This window comes from Cuculus canorus, chromosome Z (assembly GCF_017976375.1).
Source record: "Cuculus canorus isolate bCucCan1 chromosome Z, bCucCan1.pri, whole genome shotgun sequence".
Lineage (NCBI taxonomy): Eukaryota > Metazoa > Chordata > Aves > Cuculiformes > Cuculidae > Cuculus > Cuculus canorus.
The window spans coordinates 55,895,493-55,913,850 of NC_071441.1; the positions used below are offsets into that span (position 1 = coordinate 55,895,493).

At 49.6% G+C, this 18,358-nt stretch overlaps 1 protein-coding gene across 5 annotated transcripts in view; it reads left to right on the forward strand.

Moving 5' to 3' along the window:
• PAX5 (paired box 5) overlaps positions 1 to 18,358 on the forward strand; it is a 152,266-nt gene that overhangs the window by 96,104 nt on the left and 37,804 nt on the right. For all 5 annotated transcript variants that reach the window (XM_054054154.1, XM_054054159.1, XM_009562949.2 and 2 more), the window contains one exon: positions 18,231 to 18,332. In XM_054054154.1, coding sequence (XP_053910129.1) covers positions 18,231 to 18,332 — 102 coding nt within the window. The remainder of the gene's footprint in view (positions 1 to 18,230; positions 18,333 to 18,358) is intronic.

The following is an 18,358-nucleotide window of genomic DNA, read 5'->3' on the forward strand; positions in this document are numbered from 1 at the left end:
ATTCAATGCCCTCTTGTTGGGCTCCGCACATGCGGGGGGGGTGAGGCATGAGCTGCACTGCTGGAAGGTGAAGAGTGCAAAGGGGCTCATGGTCCCACAGGGAGGGCAGGTTTCTGGACAGAAAAATTGCTTTGGAACATTTTTGGTCAATCCGATGCTTTCCTGAGTAGAGATCAGCCCAGTATTGGAGATTTTCCTGTGCTTCATGCTGTATGAGAGTTACAGTCCCACATCTCACTCCTTCCTCTGGTCTGAACTCACTGGAGAGCACTTTCCATAAAGTCATACGTGCATTTACTGATTTCTGAACTACCTGGTGCATGAGTTGAGCTACATGACAGGCTACGTTATAGGAGATGCCATCTACCCACCCAGGCAGCTGGAAAAGAGGTGGGACATGCTGTCTACCCACTAGGAAAGAGAGGGGACTTGGAAATATGGCATGGTCTTGCTACTTGATAGGACAGAGGGAAAAGAAGATTTTGTTTTAAACTGACTTCCAATTAAATGTTTCTTTCAACCAAAAATAAAATATTTCAATCTTGACAATTAAAAGTATTCTGATAGAAAAATATTGAAATGCAAATACCTCAACATTTGCAAAGCCACACTTTCTCCATCACATAGAATGTGGATAAAATGCCTCATTTGAGCTTTTTGTCTTACTCCAGGATAAAAATAACATTATTGAAATATCAAAAAAATCATACTTGGGTTGCTGGTTGAGACTTCATTGAGCCCTAATTAAGATGCTAAAATCTAGGGTGTAAATATTTTTCCTGAGAGGAGCAGAAAACTGCTGATGACATTAGCAATGATCCTTGGATTGGAAATGTCTACATCTCAGATTAATTCCAGATGCAGATCATAAATATTGATTGTTGTGAGATGAAAGATTTCAGCATAGGTTTTATTGTCCCTGCAAAATAGACTGGTGGAAGCTGTTGTTTTTTTTTTTTTTTCTCTCCGTGCTTATCTGGCCAGCTGGATAACTGACTGCTGATACAGTCCCCTTGTCCCATCCTGGATACAGTGGTGGGTGCTGAGTCGTGCCAGCCCATGTTGGTGCTCACAAGGCAGTACAGGTGGGAAGGTGAAGCCTTGGATGGTGCGGCATCTTGCTGAGCTTTGTCAGCCTCTGGGTGTCCCATTCCTGTCTGGTGCTCCCATTGCGGTGCAGCCTGAGCCAGGTTGTGTGGCTTGACTTCTTGCTGAGCTTTGGCAGCCCATCACTGTCCGCTGCTCCTGTTGCAGCACAGCCTGAGCCAGCTCAATGCATCATGGCCTTAAGTGGTGATGCAGGCCACTGCTTCACCAGTCTTTGCGGTGGGCATTGGTGAAGGATTTTGAGGGTCCAGCTTACGGCTAGCAGCGTTCACTGTGAGGCAGGTTTGCATGGCTCCTGGGCTTCTCCTCCTGCTCTCACTGCTCCCAAAAGCCCTCTGGATGTCACTGCTGTCCTTTGCAAGGCGAATGGAAACCCATGTCCTTCTCCAGGTCCCTCTGAGCTGCTGCCAGACCACACGCTGGCTCTCCTGCACCTCGCTGGGGAGCATGAAGCTCCTTTCCCATCACACCGCTGCCCCAGCCCAGGGGTCACGGCAGAGACCCCCTTGGTCTCTCAGAACCCCTTGGCGTGGGCTTGCCTGGCCTCTGGGACCCTCCGCAGGTCACCAGATACAACCTTTGGACCTACAGACAGCATCCCCCTGAGCTGCAGGGCTGGGAGAAGGAGGTGAACTGCCCTGCCTGCTGCTCCTCTCCTGCTGCTGGAGATGCTCTGGTGTGATGCCTGTACCAGCAAGGCCTTTTTGGGCCTTTTTGTTCATGAGCAGCCCACTATCCCCTCAGTAGGAGTACCAGCTCACAGGAGGCAGCTGCAGCCACCACCATCCTCTGATGCTCTTCAGGAGTGATGATGGAGAGGCTTTCACCATCCTTCCCTTGAGCAGTGCTGTGGTGCTGGGGAAAGGGCTGTGGGTGGCTGCCTGGTGTGGGCAGAAGAGCTGCCTGTACCGCCCTGTCCTGCCCTGTCTGAGAGCTGGGGTCGTTCAACCGGGAGAAGAGAAGGCTGTAGGGAGACCTTAGAGCAGCTTCCAGGACTGAAAGGGACTCCAGGAAAGCCGGGGAGGGGCTCTTGATCAGGGAAGGCAGGGATAGGATGAGGGGAATGGTTTTAAATTGAAGGGGGAAGATTTAGATTGGATATTGCGAATAAATTCTTCATGATGAGAGTAATGAAGCCCCAGCCCAGGTTGCCCACAGCAGTGGTGGTGGCCCCATCTTTAGAGGTGTTCAACCCAGGCTGGATGGGGCTTTGGGCCCCTGATCCAGTGGGAGGTGTCCCTTCCCATGGCAGGAGGTAGAACTGGATGTTCTTTCAGGTCCCTTCCAACCCAAACCGTTCTGTCATTCTGTGGTTCTATGACTGTAATTGCCTTTGTGACAGCAGATCTCTAGTGGGTCTTTTGGCCATGTCTCCAGAGTAGATCTTGCAGATCTTAGCCCTAATGAAGGATGCTTTCCCTTGTGAGCTGCCGCTCTGTCCTCAGGGCAGCTCGTGGCCTGAGCAAAGGCTTTAGAATGAGATGGAGAACAGGGATATGTGGGTCCAACCAGCCTCCTCAGGGCTAGCTTTGAGATGTCCCTTTTATTAAATGTGAAGTATTTTCTAAGCAAGTGTGAAGCTGCAGTGTGGGGCTGAAAATGTGCTGAATTTTAATTTCTTGAGGAGTGAGAAGGTGGAAGCCAGACACCCATCTCTCTACATATCCATTAGTTTTCAGGAGTATCCGTGGCTCCACAGTGAAATGCTCTTGCTTTCAGCCGGTAGCTCACAGCGAGTTTTCTCTGGTAGATTCAGTGTCTGGAGTCCTGTCACAGTGAGAGGAGCTTGTAATTCCTCACAAACTGATATTAGTTTTCCAGTCCTCTTGGCTGCAAAGACAGGCTAGAAAATAGCTCCTGGGTGTGCGCAAACATTCCAGCATTGGAAAAGAATCAAGAGAAAAAAAATGTTATTTAAACATCTGGGCTGCATGCAAAGTGGTTGGACCAGCAGATCTCCCTCTACTCCTCTCTCCTGAGACCCCATCTGGAGTCCTGTGTCCTCTGGAATCCCCAACATAAGAACTGTTGGAATGGGTTCAGAGGAGGCCACAGAGAAGATGTGAGGGCTGGAGTACCTTTGTTATGAGGCCAGGCTGTGAAAGCTGGGGTTGATCAGCCTGGAGGAGGCTGCAGGGAGACCTTAGAGCAGCTTCCAGCACTGAAAGGGGTCCAAGAAAGCTGTGGAGGGGCTTTTTATGAAGGCATGGAATGATGGGATGAGGGAGAATGTTTTTTAATTGTAAGGGGGAAGATTTAGATTGGATGTTAGCAAGAAATTTTCCTGTGAAGGTTGTGAGGCCCTGGCCCAGATTTCCCAGGGAAGCGGTGGCTGCACCATCCCTGGAGATGTTCAAGACCAGGTTGGATGAGGCTTTGAGCCCCTGATGCAGTGGGAGGTGTCCCTGCCCATGGCAGGGGGTGGAACTGGATGGGCTTTGAGGTCCCTTCCAACCTAAAACTATCCATCATCTCAGGGTAACTACATCACTCCCACCATTTTTGTAGTGCATTGAATAGCTGGCTCTGCATTTGTGGGGTCCCTTGGACCACAAACTTTTTGAGCTGTCGATCCTCTTGGTCATCTTGCATCTTTCCAGCTCATCGTGATTATGGTAGAGAGTGAGCCTTGCGGAGCCTGCTGTGCTGCTCTTATTAGAAGTATTGCTGTGCTGCAGAAAGGAAACAACAATAAAGTGAATATGTTGCTTCTGCATGCGTTAAGAGCACTGATCAAACCACATGAGATCCCATTTCAGACATAATGTGCATTGGAGGGCAAAATTAGATTGAGAAGTAAATGGAGCCTAAAATTTCCATAGCTTTATTCGTCAGAAAGCTGTTTCATTGCGTGGTTTAATTCTCCAAGTTCTTCCATTCATTGCATGTAGCGTGCTGGCTGGAGTACATTTTAGAAATAATGGGATGAAAAAAGCCCATCTTTAATTTGGTGGTGGCTGTGAGGTGTGTAAGGGCCGCTCACACCTGAGATGCGAGGGGCTACGAAACACGGAATCATCTCACACAGCAGCAGAAAATCAGCCAGTCCGGCACTTTCTGTGCTTAGGTAGGAAACTCATTTTGTCTGGGATTTTTTTTTGTTGTTTTCTTTTGCATTTATTTAAGTTCTGAACTGCTTGAAGTTGGTTTTATTATTTCTATTCTAAAGTTTTTTTTTCATCGCTGCTCATCAAATGTGCTGCGCAATGGAACTGTGCTTATCCAAAAAAATAACATTTTCTGGGCTGAGATCTGCTGCATTGGTGAGGCCGTTATTTTTATGTGAGATTTCTTTTCTCTCCCCTTTTAACACATCTGCTTGACAGGAGGGGGCTAACTGGTCTCTCAGATGAGCAGACACATGGGGGTTTTTGCTTTTGAAGGCAACGCTTGATATCATTTCCAAACCAGCGGAGATTGCCCTCATGGAGCAGCTGATGTGCAGCGAATGCCTTTTGAAACAGTGAATGCTGTAGATCGGCATAATTGGCACCAGTGCTCTGACTGGAGCTGGAGGGGGAGCCTACGCTGGTCTCCATCCTGTGCGAACCTCACGCATAGAATCATAGAATCGTGGAAAGATTTGTGTTGGGACTTCACAGCCCATCCAGTTCCCCCCTGCCATGGGCAGGGACACCTCCTACTTGATCAGGGACTCCAAGCCCCATCCAGCCTGGCCTTAAACACCTGCAGGGATGGGGCAGCAACAACGTCTCTGGGCAACCTGGGCCAGGACCTCACCACCCTCATTGTGAAGAAATTCCTCCTCATGTCTAGTCTAAATCTTTCCCTCTCCATTTTAAAGCCATTCCTTCTTATCTTATCACTCCATACCTTTGTAAAAAGTCCCTTCCCAGCTTTTGTGGAGGCTCCTTCAGGTGTTGGAAGCTGCTCTAAGGTCTCAGTGCAGCCTTCTCCAGGCTGAACAACCCCAACTCTCCCAGCCTGTCCTCATATGGGAGGTGCTCCAGCCCTTGCATCATCCTTGCAGCCCTCCTCTGGACCCACTCCAACAGAACCATGTCCTTCTTCTGTTGGGGATTCCAGAACTGGACAAAGGACTTCAGGTGGAGTCATCTGTGCTTCCAGGCTGCATTTCCCTGGTGAGTTTTCTTTCCAGAGCCCATAGAAGCTGGCTTGCCTCGCCTCACCCTCCCTCATCAATTCCCACGCACTAATTGTTTGCAGTGTTGCCTCTTCCCTCCTGCATTGTGAGCTGTGGAAACGGAATCAGGGAGCAGTGCACATTTTGGGTTGTTGCAGCACAGCCTCTGTCATCTGGGACAGAATCATAGAATCATAGAATCACCAGGTTGGAAAGGACCCACTGGATCATCGAGTCCAGCCATTCCTAACACTCTCTTTAACCATGTCTCTAAGCACTTCATCAACCCATTCCTTAAACACCTCCAGGGAAGGTGACTCGACCACCTCCCTGGGCAGCCTGTTCCAGTGCCCAATGACTCTTTCTGTGAAGAATTTTTTTCTGATATCCATCCTGAACCTCCCCTGACGGAGCTTCAGGCCATTCCCCCTTGTCCTGTCCTCAGTCACCTGGGAGAAGAGGCCAGCTCCCTCCTCTCCACAACCTCCTTTCAGGTAGTTGTAGAGAGTAATAAGGTCTCCCCTCAGCCTCCTCTTCTCCAGGCTAAACAACCCCAGCTCTCTCAGCCGCTCCTCATAAGACTTTTTCTCCAGCCCCCTCACCAGCTTTGTTGCTCTTCTCTGGACACACTCCAGAGCCTCAACATCCTTCTTGTGGTGAGGGGCCCAGACTGAACACAGTACTCAAGGGGTGGTCAAGGTGCGGACAGGTGATGCCTTTCTCCTTTGCTTCTGTAACTGAGACCAGACACAAAACTTGTTTGACTATCTCCATCAGTTTCAGTGTTGAGTATGTGGTGGTCTTAGATTTGACATCTTGTGGCCACCAGCAGAACCCGCTGAGTCTTTCTGCTGCTGGAGTCCTTTTTGGGGTGCTCAGGGGGGTAACCCTACCTCAGGCTGGGCACATGCAGGTTCCAACCCCATCTGAGGCTGAGCACATGCAGTGTCCAGCCTCTCTTGGCTATGGCAGAGCCTTGCAGACCTCACGCTGCTGGTGTATTCTGAGTTGTACTCAAAATGAAACATCTGGGGAAGCAGGTTCTCCTGTCCTGCAAAAATATTCAGGACTTCTACTTTTTCTCAGGTCTATTTCCTAATTAAATCCACTCTAAATCTAAGGAAGGTTTAACAGCTGGGAGTAGTGAACAACATAACACCAGCCCAGAGCGGCGTGCACCTCCTGTTTTCACTTGGACCATGTTTCGTGTCTAGAACCATAGAATCATTAGGTTGGAAAAGACCTTTGAGATCATGAACTTCAAACACATCTGTCCGCTACTAGATCATGTCCCCAAGAACCTCATCTGCCCATCTTTCAAACCCTTCCAGGAATGGGGACTCCACCACCTCCCTGGGCAGCTGCTGCCAGTGCTTGAGAACCCGTTCTGTGAAGATATTTTTCCTCATGTCCAATCTAAACTTTCCCTGGCGCAGCTGGAGGCCATTCCCTCTCTTCCTATCACCTATCACTTGGGAGAAGAGACCAACACCTTCCTCTCTTCAACCTTTAAGGCAGTTTTAGAGGGTGATAAGGTCTCCCCTCAGCCTCTTTTTATCCAGGCTAAACGGTCTACTCTCAACAGTTTGCATTTTATGTAGAGAAGTCATTCCCAGTTTGAAAATGGGATGTCTTTTATGAAAGTTACAGAAAATCAAATTTTCTAGCATCTTCAAAGCTTTTCCCAAAAGTTTTTAGAGTTAAAATGCCCAGCTGAACAGCATGTCTGGTTGCATCAGCTCAAAGTTTCTGTAATTCATACAGTTTGGGGCATTTCTATCTCTTTATGAAAGGTTTTTTTTTAAGAAAGGTCTTGGCTGACACTGATGCAAGGTAACCTTGATGGCCATGCTCTGCCACATCCTTTTTGCTGTGTGCAGAGGATGCCCCTGTGCCTGCCTAGAGAAGCCCAGCCCTGAGCTATCTGTGTGGGCATGCTGGCTTCTCTGTCTGCCTGCGCTGGAGTTGCTCCCCCCTTCTTTTTTTTCCTCCTCTCATTCTGTGTAATGAGCTGATGCTGGTGTTGAATGAAGAGAAGTGGAAGCACTGGCAAGAGCCCACAGTGGCTTTCCACAAGGGACTGCAACAGCAAGCATCCACCCTGCTGGTGGAGAGGATGAGTGAGATACCCCGGCCAGGACCCTGCTTTGTGCAGCGTGCAGCTGCTGCTCTGGTCCCGCCACGTGGATGTCAGACCTGCCATTGCACCCTTAACCTGGTGATCACATCTTGGCAACTTTAGGAAGCTATAGACTTGCCCAGTGCTGCTAAGCCCCCTTTCTCTGCTTCTGAGCATGCTTTTCCCATGCACCACCATGCTTGAGGAAACTCTGGGTGCATCGGTACTGGCAGCTGTGCAGCCCTGGCTGCAGATCAGGTTCCAGGTGGCTCTCTGTTTGGGGATGGCTGTGCTCTTCAGGGTTCACAGGCTGGAAGCACACAGGAACTGTGCAGGGACGACTGCCTGTGTAGGACATGCAGGCCATGCCAGGCAGACTGCAACCTTCCCCAAGGACCATCTCCTGCTCTGAGCTGCTCCAGCCACAGCGCAATGCCCCTGCACTGCTTTGCTGTTCTCCAGGCGGGTGCGTGAGGAGAAGGACCCCACAGGGATTGTATGGACATGTTGATAAAATGCCTCTAGACCACAGTGTGTCCTACCAGAAGATGTCATCCTGCTTGTACTCTCCTCCATCTGCCCTCTGTTCTCCTTGGCATCCTCTTGATAGATGAAGCAGCAGCAGTGGAGTGTTTTGCTCCTTGGGGTCAGTGTACCTGGTCAGTTGTGTACCTGGAGTGTGACGGAACCCTGTCCAGCTGTCTGCCGCAATTCCCTGTGTCCCCCTGCACCTGTAGCTGGGCACCTGAGATCCAACCACACCAATTCTTGCTGTGCCTGGTCTGCTGGTGTGTCTGCTAGCCCTGTGCTGAGCTGGCCAAAGCACTTGCAAAGGATGAAGGTTTCACCTTCTGGGAGCCAGGGAGAGGTGGTATTGTGCTGATGCTTTTTAGATGACTAATTATTGGCCACACAAGAGTTATGGATGGACTTTGAGGTCCCTTCCAGCCCAAACCGTTCCATGATTCCAAGTGTGTGCATTAAATAGGGGACTCAACCTAGGGATTTCTTACTTTGCATGTGTTACAGGAGAGAAAAGAGACCCAGACAATCTGTAAAGATCTTGGTGGATGACAGGCTCAGCTCAAGTCTTCAGACAAAGCCTTCTCACAGTAGCAACCCTAAGAAGCAGGTGAAAAGCTGAACTGTTGGGTTGTTTGCAGGGTACAGGAGCTCTGTGGCTGCAAGGAAGAAGGGATGGTAGTTTTATGCAGCAGCAGCCGAAATAGTTTGTCCAGAGAAGCTGAGGATGAAGGCAGAGAACTCTGCAGTTCCAGGACTCTCACTTAGAAATCGCAGAGAAACCAGACTGGAGCATTTGTCTGTACTTATCCACTACATTTTTGCTTTGCCAGAAAGTACTGTTCTTCCTTTCTTTTCCCTGCATCTTTTTAGAAGTGTAGTTGTGTTGATGGGAAGAGTAGAAAAGACACCTGCAATGAGGGGCAGCTCCAGGCTCCTTCAGACATCTGCCGCTGCCTTGCGGGTGAGGAGAAAAACAGACCCACATTCGCAAACCCTGTTTCAGCGCAGTGTGCTTAATCTGAATTTTATGGCTTTGATAGCAGATTACGGTGCTGCTGTCACAAGCCCTTGCAGCCCCGGTCACAGTGGACACTGAGCATTTCAATACCTCCTCCACTAATCTTTCCCCCACTGCTCCCGTTCCCTGGCTGCTAATTTCACGCAGGCACTTAAACATGATGGATAATTGTGTTCTGCTTATCAATGTTTAATTTAAGGGCTGTTCCGTCTGACCTGGATGCCCTCTGCAAGAGCTATGCCTCATTATTGATTTCATGGTCACACCTGTGACATTACCTGCTTTGTAGGAAGTAGACTTTGACATTCCTGTGAGGCTTTGGCAGCCAGAGCTAATTGTCAGAAGAGTAATCGAGTCAGCAAAATCATTACAGGTGATCTGTGTGTTACCACTGTTTTATCTGCCTCTAATTAGGTGCAGGAGAGGTAACTCATTGCGGTAAGCATGCCGCACTAGGTTTGATGTCCACAAATAGAGCTAGATGAGGACAGGAGGGAAGTTATTCATTAATAGCGGCATTTCAATGTGTTGGGGTGCTGCGCCAGCAGTGTCTCCTTTACTAGTGTATCAGGAAGAGATGCAATCCTGCGGCATCTGTGAGGTGCAAAGTACGAGCTGTGTTCTGGCTGCACCCAGCACTGTGGCATGCACACAGTGGTTCTGGACCTGAGGTGGTAATGGTGGAGGTGCCACGTTTCTGTGGTGTGAGCATGGGGCAGTGTTTTGTACACAGTAAACCCAGATGATTGATATAAGATGTGCTTGTCTCTGGTTCAGGGTGCTCTGCTGCCCCATGCTGCTGTCCTGGGTAGACCCTGGCTGTGACACGTGTCCCCAAGTGACAAGGGGAGCAGGAGCCATGTGGATGAACTTGTCAGTTCCCTGTGCATTTGGCCAAAATGTTTTCTTTAAAATCGTGATTGAAATCATGCTTATCCTTGTAAAATCATGCTCCCTGCTCAAATCATGAAATCATGCTCCCTGCTCGCTGCAGGGGCATTGGTCTAGGTGACCTTCATGGTCCTTTCCAATCCAAACCATTCTATGATTCAATGAAATAGAAGGGTTATCAAAATCTTCACTGGGCAAAGGGAGAGCTGGTCTTAGCAGAAGAAGGTTTTTTCAAAATGAAAGTAGTTTCTGGTAAGAGATTTGACTGAAATAGGCTAGAAATTTGACTTTGCTTCCAGAGCTGAAGTGGCTCCCAAGACATTCTCCAGCAATTACTTGTTCTTGTTTTCACAAGTGTTAAGCTAATACATCCCTGCTCTCCGACCTCTGGGGTTGCCAGTGCCTGGAGTGGCATGGCGGTTGCCAAAGCCCATTGATAGAAAGAGTAAGACATGCAGACTGCCAGGGGGATGGAGTGGTCCCCAGGGTCCTGGCAGCAGCACAGCACCAGTGCAGGTCCCTTCATCTGCTACCAGTGTTGATGGGCACTCGATGAAGACAGTGTCATATGCCAGGGCAGGAACTCAACTTCAGGGGAAGTACTATCCTCCCATCGTGCTGCGGGAACCTTGGAGACCGCACAAAGTCATTTTAGAGGGACAAAAGCCAAAAGCTAAGTCCCATCCATCCATCCAGCTTGGCTGCCTTTTGGAACAGTTTTGCCCTTTAGGACAAGGGGTAATAATTTTAAGCTGAAAGTGGGGAGATTGAGATGAGGTCTTAGGGAGAAATATTCACCCGTAAGGGTGATGAGACAGGTTGCTCAGAGCAGTGGTGGCTGCCCCATCCCTGGAGGTGTTTAAGGCCAGGTTGGGTGGGGCTTGAAGCCCCTGATCCAGTGGGAGTTGTCCCTGCCCATGGTCGGCAGTGGTGGAACTGGATGGGCTTTGACGTCCCTTCCAACCAAAACCATTCATGGTTCTGCGATCCCATGATTCTCCTGGTGCACTACTGTGATTGTTGCATGGCATCACTGCCATGGCCAGCACTGGGATTCCTCGTGTGCTGTGGCTACCAGGCAGGGGGCTGCAGACCTGCAAACAGAGCAGGATGGTGCTGGAAGCAACTTCCCATCTCCTCACATGATCCCCGGGCAGATCACTGAGCAGCATCTCTTCATCTCCTCTTCACTTAGCATAAACCTGCCTTTTTAAAACTTGTTTCTGGAAAGACACGAAGAGTTGGGTGAGGCAGCAGCTTCTGTGTGGAGCTGAGGGTCTCTGCTCTGTGTGAGTGGGCAGGTGTGGTGGGGGTGCCTGCTTTGGGCAGGGGCAGGAAGGGTGTTGGTGCGTGAGATGGACCCTGGGGAGGTGCTGGTCTCTGCTGGTGGAGTGCTCCGGGGCTGGGTTTGAGGTAGGTGCCTGCTGCCTGGGGCAACTTTTTCAGACCAGCTAATGCCTTGCAGTGACGCCTGTGATGAGATCAAGCACACATGGAAATTCGCTAGCACTGCCAGGCTGGTTCTTCCAACACCACTGACCTGTGGGTGCTGAACCTTTCTCTCCAGAGAGCTGGGATTACCCCATTAACCCAACGCACGGCCTGATTGTTGACCACACTCCTGAGGTGATGGCAATTTCACGTCTGCCGTAAGGACAGAGTGGCAGGTGAAGGCTTGGTTTCCTTCAGTGCAGCCCATATTGTATTTTGGAGAAGAGAATCGGCCCCACTGTTGTGGGGGATGGTTCTGAGACAGCGGCAAAAGGGGTCTGTAAGCCCCCTCTGTACCACTTGAACCCCCTGCATTTTCTAATATATCCTTTGCAGTAATTAATTACCTCTCCAGTGGGTTCATTTCTTTCACACTGTTACTGGCAATCAGTTAGATAAAGGGGAAAAAAATGTGTTGGTGCCCTGTGGTATTGAAAGTGAAGAGTTTTCACACTGTCAGGGTAATGAATTCTGCAAGGGTTTGAAGCACCTGTGCTTGGGGAAGTCCTCGTGTCATGTGTCTAGGAGTGACAACCCCCAGTGGTTAATTACTGCCATGGATGAGAGCTGAGCTGATAGCAAAATGAGATAATTTCATTAGTAGTTAAATTTGAAGTTAATTGGATTCACGTTTACACACAGCAGTACACAAAGACACACTTGGAAATGCTTCTTGCCGCCTTTTGGTTTTCTTTTATAAAAGGTGAATGCTTCTAAACTGCTCCCTCGTGGATTTCTACTGCGGTTTGAAGACAGGAGAGTCCTTTGCTGCCTCTCTCTTTGCCCCAGCCGGGCTCAGCGGCCTGTCCTGTGGTGAGCACGTTTGCTGATGTCTGAGCATTGCTCTCCACATCTGCGCAGAGGCTGTTGCTGACTTTCCCTGCAGCTGGCTGCAAAACTGTTAATTTTGTGGAAGAAACATACTTACTTGCACTCTTCTTGAGAAATGATAATTTGCTTCCAGCACAAGCGTGCTGCCAGCTCCTATTGGATAGAGGGACAGGGTGTCATTGCGTATCTTATGTGTGCAGAGCCAAGCACTCTGACTCGTGGCTGCACCCTCTGGTCCCACGGTGCCAGTTGATGATGTTATTACACGACATCATCACCTCCTGGTTTGTGGAGTAGTGTGGGATGAATTCTGGCAGGGCTATGCCTGAGACTGAAAATGATGTGCAGCTTTTCCTCCCTCTGACAAACACAGTGGCTGGCAATGTGCAGGAATGTCCGTAACAGAGGCATTTGCTCTGCTGCCCTGATGGCCTCCAGGGATGCTGGTGCTCCCATCTCATGCTGCACCTCCTGGGATGGCTCCAGCTGGGATGATATCAGGTGTTTTCAGCTGGATGGGGTCCCTCAGCCCAGGGACTGTTGGCAAGTAGCCCCATGCATGTGCATGTTGGTGTACAGCATCCCAGAGAGCTCTGTGGTGCTGGTCCTGCTCTGGGAAGCCTCAGAGGAGTGTGTAATGCAGTGGTATGGGCAGCTCCTAAGAGCAGCAGTGGCTGCACTGGGGGTCTTTGCAGGGAGCTGGGAATCCAGACTGAGCGATTTTCTCAGAGCAGAAGAATTGGGTCTCACAACCCTCGCAGCATTTCAGCACCTTTGGAGGAATCATAGAATCTCTAGATTGGAAAGACCTTTCAGATCATCAAGCCCAACTGTACCTGTCCACTACTAAATCATATCCCTAAACCCTTCATCTGCCCGCCTTTCAAATACCTCCAGGGATGGTGACTCAACCACCTCTGTGGGCAGCCTTTGCTGGGGCCCGAGAAACCTTTCAGTGAAGGCGTTTTTTCTGATATCCAGTCTGAACCTGCCCTGGGCAGCTTGAGGCCATTTTCTCTCTTCCTGTCACTTGGCCGAAGAGACTAGCACCCACCTCACCACAACCTGCTTTGAGGGAGCTGCCCAAAGATGGTGATGGGAGACAGTGATGAGGGACACTGGGAGACAGTGATGAGGTCTCCCCTCAGTGTCCTCTTCTTTGGGCTAAACAACACCAGGTACCTCAGCTGCTCCTCATAAGTCTTGTTCTCTAGACCCTTCACCAGCCTCGTTGTATTTCTCTGGACACACTCCAGCCCCTCAGTGTCCTTCTTGGAGTAAGTGGCCAAAAACTTAACCCAGTGTTCAAGGTGTGGCCTTACCAGCACCACGTATAGGGTCACAATCCCTTCCCTGCTCCTGCTGGCCACACTGTTTCTGATTCGAGCCAAGATGCCATTGGCCTTCTTGACCACCTGGGCTACTGTTGGCTAATGTTCAGTTGGCTGAACAGGCACTGTGCTGCAAAGTGCTTTGGCTGCTCAGATCATATAATCAAAGAACCATAGAATGGTTTGAGTTGGAAGGGACCTCAAAGCCCATCCAGTTCCACCCCCCTGCCATTGGCAGAGACACCTCCCACTGGATAAGAGGCTGAAAGCCCCATCCAACCCGGCCTTGAACACCTCCATGGATGGAGCAGCCACCACTTCCCTGGGCAACCTGGGCCAGGGCCTCATTACCCTCATTGTGAAGAATTTCCCTCTTATATCTAGAATTTCCTCCTTATGTCTATGATCGCCAGGAGAACCCTGGCTCTGCGGATTGGTTGGTTGTGAGCTCCCACAGGGAAGCAAGGTGCTTATGCCCATGTCCATCCTGTGCCTGCGCCCATCCCGTGCTGGTGCTATGCATCCTGTGTGGCTCAACACCACTGCAAGGCAATGCTAGAACCGCGTGCTGTGACTGGCCCAGTCGAGTAGCTGCTTGGCCAGTCCAGCTTTGTTATAGCTCACCTAGGTAGGGAAAGAGTTTGAAACGACAACTGCATGCTGCAGCACTTTTAGTGCATCAGACTCAGAGCAGCACTCCGCAGAAGGAACAAACTTTTTTCTCCATTGAACAGATGAAAAGCCCGAGACTTGGAGGGCAGAAGCAGCTTGTCTGTAGCAGTATTTGCAACTGAAACAGAGCTTCTTGCCTCCATCTTGGAGGCTTTTTCAGTAATTTTTGTCTTGATGCCTTCTGCTCTGCTCTTTTCTTTTAAAGAAGGGTTATTTGCCTGTATCTGTGTGATGCTGTGGAGCAGATAATCCCTTACTCACATTTTCTTTGTCCAAACACCACTCCTGATGTTATTACTACTCCTACCCTCTTTCCATCAACCCACTTCAGACAAGTTTCTGGCTTAATTTCAGTCCTGGTGGATGGTGGCACTTTGCTGTCTGGCATGTAGAAATAAGATTCAGTAAGAAAGTCATGTTCCATGCTCCTTTTCTTGGTGTCTTCAGTGGTGGCTACTTTGCTTAATGCCCTTGACAATGATCCAAACCACGCTGGGTGTGATGGTGGCTTTGGAGAAAGTGAAAAATGGTGTCACGTTTCAATATATTGAAAAAAAATGTAGGATGATTTTGGTTTTAACAACTATTTTGGGCTGACGATTGGACTCGATGATCATAGAGGGCTTTTCCAACCTCAGTGCTTCTGTGATTCTGTTAGATAGTGAGGTCAAGGGGGTGGTCACTGTGGGACAGGGCGGGGAGGGATGCTCACTTGTTGGCCTACAGACCTGGTCACCTTTGGGAGATGAGGTGCTAGGCCATTCTTGCAGTAACAGTACACCAGCAGGGAAAGGGAAGACTGGTCATGGCCCTTCTTGGATCACTGGAGGACTTGGAGATGGCAGCAGGGAGATTGGACTTTGAGATGCTTTTCTGCATTAGGGATAGCCCTTCGTCAAGGGTCATTGCTCCCTGCCAGCACTGGGAATGAATTTCGCTTCTGTGACCAAACTTAAGTGGATTTCAGGTACTCCTGCCTTCTCCAGGCTCTGGAGGTGACATAATCAGAGTTTAATTTTGTGTGGGAGAGAAGGAAGCAGGGCAGTGACGAGGGGAGAACATTTTAATCTAAAAGAACCATTTTCTGCCTGTGTTGAATAATTAGAATTCATGATGCCCTTCCATAAGGGAGCTGGCTTCCCCCTAGAACTGCAGAGCAAATTAATCAATTGTTTTGAACCTTAAATTCTTTCAGGATGAGGATGCACCATAAATATTCTGTAGGAAGGGCATGAGAGGAACGGCATACATCTTGATTTGTGGATGCCTAGTGCTGAGAAAAGTGGGGCATGTGCTGAGAGATCATTGCAGCAATGCCTGTGGGCCAGGGTGTTGGCAGGGTGTCCCAGCGTGGACCTCTCTGTCTGATGGAGATGGTGGGGGAAGCTGCCTCCGTGGCCATGACCTGGGGGTGGTGAGCAGCAATTTGCAATAGGTTGCATTCCCATCTCTCATCTCATCGGATGAGGTCCCATTTCTTTGATGATAAGTAAAGAAAGAAAGACTTCTAAGTTTTATTTTTAGATCAGTTCAAAATGAAATTGTGGCTCAAAATCTCTGCAAGCCAAAGAAGTTAAAAAGGGGAAAGTGTTTAGTTCCAAACTCTCCAGGCTCTAGGAGACACCATGATAAAATGACATTTTATGACACCATCATAAAATCAAATGCCTACAGAAAACAGTTTGACCATGAGGATCGGCTGAGGCCAATGAGATGAGGTTCAACAAGGCCAAGCGCTGGGTCCTGCACTTGGGACACAACAACCCCGTGCAGTTCCAGGCTTGGGAGAGAGTGTCTGGAAAGCTGCCTGGAGGAGAAGGACCTGGGATGTTGCTTGACAGTGGCTCAACATAGCCAGTGGTGACTCAGGTGGCCAAAAAGGCCAACAGCATCCAGGCTTGAATCAGAAATGGTGTGTCCAGCAGGACCAGGGAAGGGATTGTGCCCTTGGACTCAGCGCTGGTGAGGCTGCACCTCAAATCCTGGGTTCAGTTTTGGGCCCCTCACTCCAAGAAGGACATTGAGGTCCTGGAGCATGTCCAGAGAAGAGCAACAGAGCTGGGAAGAGCAGGGGTTATGAGGAATGGCTGAGGGAGCTGGGGTTGTTTAGCAGTGAGAAGAGGGGGCTGAGGGAAGACATTATTCCTCTCTACAACTACCTAAAAGGAGGTTGCAGACAGGTGGGGGTCGGTTTCTTCTCCCAAGTGGTAGGTAATAGGAAAAGAGGTAATGGCCTCAAGCTGCATCAGGAGAAGTTTAGACTGGATATCAGGAAAATTTCTTCACAGAAAGGGTTCTCAGGTACTGGCAGAGGCTGCCCAGGAAGTGGGTTGATTCCCCTTCCCTGGAGGTGTTTAAAAGGTGGGGAGATGAGGTGCTTGGGGATATGATTTAGTAGTGGACAGATACTTGATGATTTCAAAGGTCTTTTCCAACCTAATGATTTCCAACCTAATGATCTGTGCATTTCTTCTAGTCAGTGGTGCTAAACCCAATAAAGTTTCATAACTTTTCTTGATCTGACATGCCACATTCTGGTGAAGAAACCTGCTTTCATGTTGATTTCTGCCCGGCTAACAGGCTGGTTGGGGCCAGCAGCATCTCAGAGCTGGCTGGAATGCAAGTGATCCCCATCACATGGACGTCAGAGGAGTAGGAAAGAATCCTTCACAGAAGCCTTTCCTGCAGCCCAAGCCCTTGCTGTCACGTGAAAAGCACACACAGCATTTTGGAGCCTGCCCTAGTACGACTTGAGGTCATTTTCTCTCATCCTATTGCCTGTCCCTTGTGAGAAGAGACCAGCACACACCTCACCACAACCTCCTTTCAGGCAGTTGTAGACAGTGATAAGGCCTCTCCTCAGCCTCCTCTTCTGCAGGCTAAACAACGCCAGGTCCCTCAGCTGGACCTCATAAGACTTGTTCTCCAGCCTCTTCCCCAGCTTTGTTGTTCTTCTCTGGACGGACTCCAGGTCCTCAATGTCTTTCTTTGTCTCAGGGCAGATGCTGCTGTGCACCTGAGTGCTCTTTCCAGGCAACTTATCCCTGGATTAATGATCTGCCTAAGGATACTGTGCGAGTCCAGAAGACCATGCTTGGAGTCCTCCATTCCCTCTGTGTTGAGGGTTGGATCATGCCTGGTCGGGTCATAGGAGCATCTCTTCCTCCTGGTAGACCACCTGTGGCCACAACGTAGCAATTTCCCTGCAATCATGCTGGGCAGCCTGTGGGCGTGGAAACTATCCTGGAATCTACATGTGGGACACAGGATCTGGGCGGGGTTGGGACATCACTTCTGCAGTGCTTGGCGAGCTCTGCTGTCTGCACCTCCTATCCTTGCTCCGCAGCCAGTGACATCTCCTGGGAAGCACTGGGAGCTGTGTCTGAGAGTGGGGCACCCCAAATCCCTGGTCCAGGGCAGAGGGAGGCGGGTACACCCCGCTGCCCTCTTTCTGTGGGGTTATTTCCATGGAAGACCTGTGGGTACTTGAATAAAAAGATGTTTCTGTGGTGTAGGTAAAGAACACTATGCCAGGCTGTGGCCGTGAATCTGACCCTTTTTCCAGCACCACAGTGAACTCTACTTTAAGCTTCTTTAATTTAAAATTTTAAAAAGCAAACTATAGTTTAAACCATATTTTAAGCACAAACTTGTCTCAATGTCTTGTGTTTCTTCTTTTTCTGCTAACTGGCTTTAATAAGAGATAAAAACAATGCTTCTATGATTTAGATCTCTGCCAGTCGTCAGAGGAATTGTGCACTGCGATTTCCTGGAGAGTTTTCAAGGAAAATGTCATTAAGATCAGTCTTATTTCATACTTTACTGTTTCTGACTTTACAAATCCGAGCTTTGGAGGAACTTGGGAATAGGGGTGAGCAGCTGGAGTTCAAGCGGGCGCGTTCCTCTCCCCGCAGAGCTCTGCTCTGCCCCTTCCTGTCGCTCACTTCATCGGAGCTTTGTGGCAGCTTATAGAGAAAGCAGAACTGTGCTGGCCCTCCCTGCCAGGCTGGAAATCCCATGCTGGTCCTCACGGAGCAGTGATGACAAATGCATGGCTGTGTTCTGGGCACTTGGGGAGATGTAAAAACATGTCCGCTCGTTGCGATGCTCACATGGTGATTTGTTGGTTTGATTCCTCAGGTCGTGAGCTGGCAAGCACAACCCTCCCAGGATACCCTCCTCACGTCCCGCCAGCCGGACAGGGCAGCTACTCCGCTCCAGCGCTGACAGGAATGGTGCCTGGTGAGTCTTCAAACCCAGGGTTGGTG